This window comes from Amphimedon queenslandica, unplaced genomic scaffold, assembly GCF_000090795.2.
Source record: "Amphimedon queenslandica unplaced genomic scaffold, v1.1 AMPQUscaffold_11793, whole genome shotgun sequence".
In the NCBI taxonomy this organism is placed as follows: Eukaryota; Metazoa; Porifera; class Demospongiae; order Haplosclerida; family Niphatidae; genus Amphimedon; species Amphimedon queenslandica.
In genome coordinates this window covers 3,334-12,105 of record NW_003547967.1, presented here as the reverse complement: position 1 = coordinate 12,105, position 8,772 = coordinate 3,334, and the positions used below count along the sequence as shown (strand labels likewise).

General features: G+C 34.9%; 1 protein-coding gene and 1 long non-coding RNA gene across 2 annotated transcripts in view; one reads left to right on the top strand and one right to left on the bottom strand.

Annotated features, from left to right (window-relative positions):
* Positions 1–5,991: 5,991 nt before the first annotated feature.
* The window catches only part of LOC109588883 (unconventional myosin-If-like), a gene marked incomplete at its 3' end in the record, with an annotated part of 3,914 nt that continues 1,133 nt past the window's right edge, over positions 5,992–8,772 (top strand). Inside the window, exons 1-3 of the mRNA XM_020004990.1 lie at positions 5,992–6,091; positions 6,650–6,794; positions 8,051–8,165. Coding sequence (XP_019860549.1) covers positions 6,720–6,794; positions 8,051–8,165 — 190 coding nt within the window. The remainder of the gene's footprint in view (positions 6,092–6,649; positions 6,795–8,050; positions 8,166–8,772) is intronic.
* Positions 7,664–7,909, bottom strand: LOC109588884 (uncharacterized). The gene is made up of 2 exons (XR_002188415.1): positions 7,857–7,909; positions 7,664–7,812 (listed from the first exon to the last, which is right to left on the bottom strand). It is a non-coding gene; the product is annotated as an uncharacterized LOC109588884 (long non-coding RNA).

The window sequence follows — 8,772 nt, the reverse complement described above, 5'->3', positions numbered from 1 at the left end:
TTCTGAAGGGCTCAGTGATGAATCTACTTTATACAACGACAAAGCAGCTACTGCAGAACGAAGATCTTCAGAACCGGAGGCATTTTCATAAACTGCAGCAATTAAACGGGCAACTTCCTCTATTTCATCGTTTTCATCAACTTCTTTCCATTTCTTTTTTTCATTAAACATGTGAGCCCTGTACTGAACTGGACGTGCTGGTGCAGTATGTGCAGCTCGCCTATGATCATTCTGTGAAGTATGTTCAATAGGAGCATATTTATCTTGACCTCTATAGTCACTATTTGACTTATTTGGTTGCCTATTAACTGGCACTACGGAATGGAGCTCAGATACTATAGTACTATCAGTGTTATTTTGAAATTTTTTTTTCATGAGCGATCGAGTGAAACATGTTTTTCCAACCCTGGCTGATCCAAGAAGCATTATTCTAGAATAAGCAACATTGACCTCCTTTTCTGCTACATTCTTATCATAATCTTTTTAAAAATAAACAAATAATGGTAAATTTTTCAAAAACCTAACCTATTTTGGGCTGTGGTTTTATTAGCTCCTTTTCTTCACACTTCTCTGCATATGTTTCATCTCCCTATATAGGTACATCCCAGAGTGTTATTAATGTGTTAATTTTACTTACAAATTGTCTTCGATACTGCAGTAAAGAAATAATATGTAACAATAAAATACAAAAAGTAAGCTTACCATATCACTAGCTGGCTATTGTGACAGCGTGATGCAATAGGTAAAAAGAAAATAATTAATACAATCAAGTTCAATATAGCCTGCATGTACTTACAAGCTAAAAATAAATAATCATAATTATATTCATATGGTTATAGGTAAAGTAAACTTACTGTGCTCCGTCTCTATTGTCATCCAGAAAGGAATGATTTTGAATAATTATTATACTAAAAGTAACTTTATAAATAACTCACCCTTTTTTTCTCCATTACTCTGCTACTTGTATTCTAACAAAACATGTAATTTATCTTAATGAAGATAACAGTCCAAATTATTATGCTGCAGTTAAAGCCTTTTCACATAATCACATGTGCTTTTTTAAATAATCGTGTTCACACTGGGTGGCTTCTTCTAATGAATAAGACGCTATGCTGCGATTTCAGCACGAAAAGCAAAAATTAAACATTGGTTTTCTGATTTAGTTTGCCACATGCAAGTGCTTTACTCAACTTACTCAGAGTAGTTTAGGGAAGAGTTTCAGCGAAGACGAGGAAAGTAAAAGTTTAAAGTAATTATTATCTTGGTACCTATAAAACTGTATAGCCCTAAGCTTCCAAGACAACTTCCGCTGCAGGTCCGCGCCTAGTAGAGGTCACATGCACACAATGGATAATAATCTATGGTCACACGACGGCAATGACAATGAGAGTATCTATGATCAGATCATGGAAATTCCCATCTCGGTCATACGTTATCTTGTTCAACTTGTAGTGTGTGAACTGGTTGGCAGCAAAGACAAGGTAAGCAAATACGTCATAAAAAGGGTTGATTTTTATATCTAGGGCTGAAAAAACAAAAACCTACAGAAAGACATACAAAAAAGTGAGAAAAAAGCCTACACTACGCCATCCATTACAAAAAGTTTAAAAAATAGCCTCGAAAATAGCAGAAGTAGCATTTACATTATGTGTATATATATATATAATATATATCTCATTAATGAGATTCATAGATGAAATATAATATATATCTCATAATTATGACATCATCCTTTGATGTGGTTGGGTTTATATTTTTGTATTATAAACCTGCCATTCAGAAATGCTGTCATCATTATGAAATATATCTTATATAACATACTAGAACTGGTCAACATACAAAAGATATAGACCTTTGGTGGGTGTCCTCGGATGTGATATAGACCCCCTAGGAGCTAAGATTATTTTCAATGAATATGATTACAATAATGATATTCATTCATAATAAATGAAATTTTCCTGTACTGTATCCACCCACAATGTAAATTACTGATGGCAAGAAGGCCTCAAGATCAAAAGAAAATCAAAGGCGGTGACACCGCCTGGCCATTTTTCTGAGTGCTACAAGGTACTACAGGCTTACAAGCAGCATTTATGGAAAGTATGGAGGCCAGACAACATCATATAGACCAGGTAACTCTTGCTGCAGCATAGTTTTCTTGCTATGCTTCATTTCGGCACCTTGGGCTTTGATCTGCCTTTGATGTGGAGAGCCTCTTGCCATCAGTAATTTTAATCATGGGTGGCTACCGTAACTAATTCATTCAAAATAGTCTTAGCGCCTAGGAGGTCTATAGCCTTTGGGCCTGTGGCCCTCGAGCTATATCACATCCTTGGACACCCACCTCAGGTCTATATTTTTGTATATAGACCTGTTTAGTATGATATATAATACACATATAACACGCCGATATGGTTTGATACGTCTTCCACCTCGGATACTTTAAATTCAGGGCGTAGCCAGCGGGGGGGGGGGCAACTGGGGTTAAGTCAAAATTTTAAAATGTTAAAATAACTAGGTGAATGTAAACATTGAGGGGGCGAGCCATCAATTCACATTGTTTGATAAGAAGATTAAAATTATAATAAATCCAGCTCTTAGCCTGCATGCATTATGCATATTCAGAGGCCGGGGTCTGAACAGAGCAAACACACCAGTTAACACAACCAAAATAACCCAGTAAAAGAGACAAGGATGAACTATCCTGTCACTTTGAAAAAAATGTGCCAAGCTAAACTTTTAATCAAGCTTCCATCTTTTTGAAATAAAACTACTGAAATAAAATCAATCCAGCTCTTAACGTGCATGCATATTCAGACCCCATCCTGCGCCAGACTAGAACAGAGCAAACTCACTATTTAACGCCACTGACCAAAATGACCTAGTAAAAGTGACAAGGATGAACTGTCCTAATACTTTGAGAAAACTTATGTGACAAGCTAAACTGTAATCAAGGCTTATCAAGCTTCTCTCACAATTTTAATTCTTTTAATGAGAGGACTAATCTAGAGGAGTCTTAGATCAAACTGCTTTTAAGTTCTTCAGCCTTTAGAGATGCTTTAGACAGCCCCTCTCTCTTATCTAACTGTTAGAAACTCAATCTGAGTTTGTCACGTTAAAATTTCCGCCATCTTGCTCTTTTTGGCCACACCCTCTTTACAACTCTTGTCCCTAAATTTTCTTTGTTTTGAAAAGATTATTATTATTATTATTAATTTTGCCCACGTGGTCCAAATTTATCAATAATAGTATACTAATTTAATTTTCGTATTCTTCCGTTCATAAACAAGACGTAACGCAAATAGACCTAGACAGATTAGTGTGGGTCTTGCTTATGCTCGCCCCAATAATCTACTTTTGGAAAGAAAAGCTGTTATACAACTTACATATGAAAGGAAAAGGCCAAAGCAGTCTTTCTATGATGCCATTATAAAGCTGAAAAGGTATTCAACGTTGCCTATGATTGGTCAAGAAGTCCGCCATGTTGAAAAATAGGTGTGGTCATGCCCAAAAAGGGTGTGGTTTTGAAAAATTTTGTGGTACTCTGTGCACCGCACAACTTGCCTCCTCTTTGAGGGGACAAGTCCTTGGGCCTTCAGCCCTCAGGTGATATCAATTCAATTCCCATAATGTTGTAATATATATAACATATAATTATAGCACAATGATGACATCATTCCTTTGATGTGGTGGGTTCTATATTTTGTATATACACGTAGCTAAACCTGCCATGCAGAAATGCTGCATCATATATTTTGTATATGCGACCTACTAGTGTACTATATAATATACATATATATCTCATTAATGAGATTCATAGACGAAATATAACACACTGATATGGGTCGATACACCTTCCACCTCGGATACTTTGAATTGATATCACCCTTGGGCCTTCGGCCCTTGGGTGATATCAATTCAAAGCATCCTTGGTCTCGGGATATTGACTCCCATATCATCGTGTTATGTAAACATATATACATACATACATACATATATATATATATATATAGAGACCTTTGCATTAGGCATGGCAGTAGGCTGGGTTATTGGAATATTCAGCCATTTTGGTGTACAGATATGGTGATTTTCCTAAATCACCTCTGATGCAGCTTCATAATCCTGCCTATTGTTGTATTATTATCATTTGTAATGATCAATATAATGATAAAAATGATGTGGAAAGACATTAAAAGATGACTTGAAACTTTCAGCAAGTTAGAGCCAGTTGGAGGTGATGAAAGTATGGTCCAGTTAGAGCCTTAAGGTGGATTTACACTGCAAAGTTAACGTAAGGTAAGGCCATTGGTTTATACAGCACTTCCTGTCTTAACGTATGGCCTTACCTTACGTTAACTTTGCAGTGTAAATCTACCTTAAGTTCTGCTGTTTAACAGAGCAAACTTGATCATTTACTTTATAATAAATTAGTGTGAGCATTTTCCTTGATTTTCATCTATAAAAAAGAAAATATTATTCTACCTTTCTTAGTTTTTAAACGCCATAAGCAGCAATTGCCACCATTACTTAGTACAGCAACCATAAGATGCTGTACACCAAGATGGCCAACATGAAACCCAACCTCCTAAGTGCCCCACCTAATGCAAAGGGTCTATATATAATTATGATCATACGTAATTTCATCTCATCCTGGGCTTTCTCGATCACTATTTTTCTTTAGTTTTACTACACGTATGTAGACTCAAGCCAATGATCTTGTTGGTCGTCTAATGAAGTGCACTCCTCATTATATTCGCTGCATTAAACCAAACGAGACAAAGAAACCTCACGACTGGGAGGAAGACAGGTACACTTACCATGTACACACCATGTACAATACATGTGCAATGAATACATGTCACTGTTAGACCTTAAGAGATACTTTTGGTCTTTTAGCCTGGTCTCCTGAGATCTCTCATTTTTTAATTTAGACTTTGTACCATTAAGTCTCACAATTTTAGCCTCGATTAGTGTTTTCAATTTTTAGTGTTTTATTGATAAAGTTTGGCCAAATTTTGGCAAAAATGAAAAATAGATTCTCCAATGTTATGATATTTTCTGATACATATACATGTACTAGTACTACACGTACACTTGTAGTAATCATAGCCATAGCTACATACACTAGACATGTAACAATGATAATAGTGATAAATGAGATCTGATTGCCTTGTGCCTGGCACCTGCGCGACTTTTGAAATGAAATTTGATCTGCCCACATACCACTACAAACCAATCAAAGCACTGTTGATTCGTAGATTATGGAAATTATTGCACTCGGGACAGTCTTGACGAAAATGTAGCACTCGGCTTCGCCTCGTGCTACATTTTCCTCTCGACCGCCCCACGTGCAATAATTTCCATAACCTACTCTCAACAGTGCTTTAACTAATACTTAAGTAGTTCCTTTATCCAGTCATTGAATTGGTAAACAGTGCAACAGAAGTGGGTGTATGTATGCACCTGAACTATATTCATGAATATCTTTATCACTCTTATGAAAGTGTCTGGAGTGGAGGAGTATGTGATTGTTACTATATCACTACTATGGACAACATTTCAGTATATGACTATATTTGGTCATTTCACAAACATGTACTTATGTTGTATAGAAACTTTGAGCTCATTTCAATAAATTTTGGATATTCTTTACAAACTTTTACTTACTTAAAAAATCAGACAGAAGTTCCTGTAATATATAAGGATTTTTACCAAATTTAGCAAAAATGAAAAGTAGAGAACTGTCCATTTTTATTTCATTTCCTGATATATATACATGTATAGAAAGTTTGAGCTGATTCTGGATTTTTTTGAAAATTTTAGTAGTTGCTCCTTGGGTGTACTCTAGTCTTAATTAAGTCAAAATCAGCTCAAAATTTCTACACAGCAATATGTATTTTTAAAATGTAAAAAAATTTAGAGTGATTTCACAGCCTTGTTTTAAAAACCATGGGCTATAAAAATATTCGTTTATATTATTGTGCAATTAATTGCCTTAGGATGCTGATAAGTCTCATCCAGTTGTGTTTGTTGTTGAATTTGTTGAGGAAGTTAACTTTATTCTACTGAGTGGCTTACTGTTGATCCTACAGTGAGTTATTATACATGTACTTGTACTTTTAATACTATATTACTATTGTACTGTTATGCATTTACTGCAGTGATATTTATTATTGTGTGTAGTGGAAGGTTTCTGAGTTGATAGCGTTTCCTTTGTTACAAAACAGAGCTCCATTATATAATTTTGGTATTACACAAAAAGTGTGTGATCTAAAAGCGTATTATAATTATTTTGGTTTAGTGAGTGCTAGTGCTTAGTGTAATAATTATTGTACATGTAGATTAGTTTATTCTTCCTGTTTTTTGGTAAGACCTTTCAGCAATTCAGCAGTTATCCATTATTGTTTTTATCCAGTTATTAGTGAGAGGTAATTTGAGACTCAATACTCACTAACATAATCATGATTATTTCCTCTAGTATGTTGTATCTTCTAAATTGCATAAGCTTCATGAGCTGACATGTATTGTTACATGTACCCACTATCACTTTAAAAATATGGAACTGCATACATGTACATATACATTGTATGTACATGTACAATTGTACATGTATACAATACACTTGTTCATGAATTCTGTCCATGTGTAGGTATGCTCTACTCACTCCTGAGACTTATCCTCGTTGGACTGGTCCAGTCCAGGATGGTATACGACACTTGATGATGTCAGTCAACATGGAGCCGGACCAGTGGCAGCTGGGGAAGACTAAAGTGTTTATCAAGAGTCCTGAATCAGTGAGTATTGGCACTATTTGAAATATCTACTGTTCTCTTTTTTCGATCTTTTTTACTCTTTGTTATTTTTCATTGTGGCTTATGGTATAGCTGGTAATTTTGGAAGGATAGAAATTAATTTTGACAAATTGCTATATTTTTTGGTGATTGGCTGATTTTAATATGGTAAATTTGTGGCCATGTGTCATTGAGCATGCACATGAAAGTTCGGAATGGTTCAGTTTTATTTTTAGTGAATGGCTATTGAAATGCTAAATTCACCAAAATTAACAGCTGTAAATGGCAATCTACTTCATTCTCTTTTATTATTCATTCATTGTCCTCAGTATTATTATTATTATTGCTATAAAAAGAAAACAAAAAGCACAATACAACACATAGACACAATAAAACAAAATAATTTTGAACAAAACAAGAAAGAAGTAAAACTACCTTAAGGTTACTTTTAAATGCGGGTACTATTAATTGCGAATTTTGCGTTTGGGTTAAAAATCGCAATTATTAATACTCGCAATTATTAATAATGACATTATGATGCCATATCCCTTTTCCTTACACAAGTAATTCGCAAAGATGAATCCTTTGGACAACTTTTTGAATTATTTATGTTGTCATGGAAATCATCCATTATTCGACACCACACCTCTTGACCACGCCCAATCAGCCATTTTGATCGTTTTTTATAGAGTATCTTTGTGCCTTTCAAGAGCTTTCAGTAGACCTGCAAGTTCTATTCCATTCACTTAAAAGTGCTCCAAAGCACCTAAACTGTTTGCACCTACATAAATTTTAGCTGCTGCATTTACTTACAACCAGTTTCATTGCCTTTACAATATCATCAACAAATAGTCAACTTTTTGCAAAAAAAAAAGTGTTGAATAGCAATTATATCAAAGTGCCGACAAAGCATTCTTTCACTTTTCTATTCTTTCCTATGGTTTCTATTTTACCACTAATATTATTCAATACCAATTTCTGCCAAGAAGGTGTGGTTTCCTGTAAAACGCACGTGTTTGCCCTAAAAAGAGGCGTGGTAATTGCTTTTTTATTAATTGTTATTACCTTGTTGTAGTTCTACAACAAATTGTCAGGCAAAGAGATATAGCTATTAGTAATAATTACTTAATCGCAATTTTTAATACCAGCAAAATCTACCTTGTGTTAAAATCGCAAAATTTAGTACCCGCAATTAAAAGTCACTCTAAGGTATTATTATTATCATTATTATTATTATTATTATTATTATTATTTTCTAGTTATTCTTATTGGAGGAGCTTAGAGAGAGGAAGTATGATGCTTATGCTCGTAGGATCCAGAAGGCATGGCGTCGTCACCGGTCAGACCAGTACTACCAGACACTGAAGGAGAGAGGTAAACACACTCGAATCTAATAACCAACAATGAATATAAACTACATGTACATCTCTTATGCATACACTACACTTTTTATGTACATGCATGTACATGTACATTCATATGCTCAATGCATCACCAATAAATGTACATGTAAAATGCATGTACATGTGTACTATATATCTCTTATAGACCTCTTGGTGCTAAATATATTCATAACGTTACCGTAATAATTTCTATCTTTTAGCCCCACCTATTAGGTGTGGTTTTCATTGTGGCAGCCATTTTGGTGTCCAACATGGCCAATCTTTTATATGGTAGAAAATAGTTTTCCTCTTTTTCCGGAGCTGATAAGAATAGATATAATGCTGAAGTAGAATGGATCAGTGGTAAGAAGTACTGTGATCAATTAGACCCATGCCAGATTCGTGAATGGATTGATAACATCGAGAAGTGGCCTCAGTTGCAGTCAGCTTGGGGACATAGAAAGCAATGAAGGCTTATAAAAGTTTAGAATCATACAAATATTACAACAGGTAGGTTGTTGGACAGTTGCTATGTCTTTATTTTGCTGGCCATAGTGGATAAGGGTTCAAACTATTCTGCTACATTGTATATCTGACAA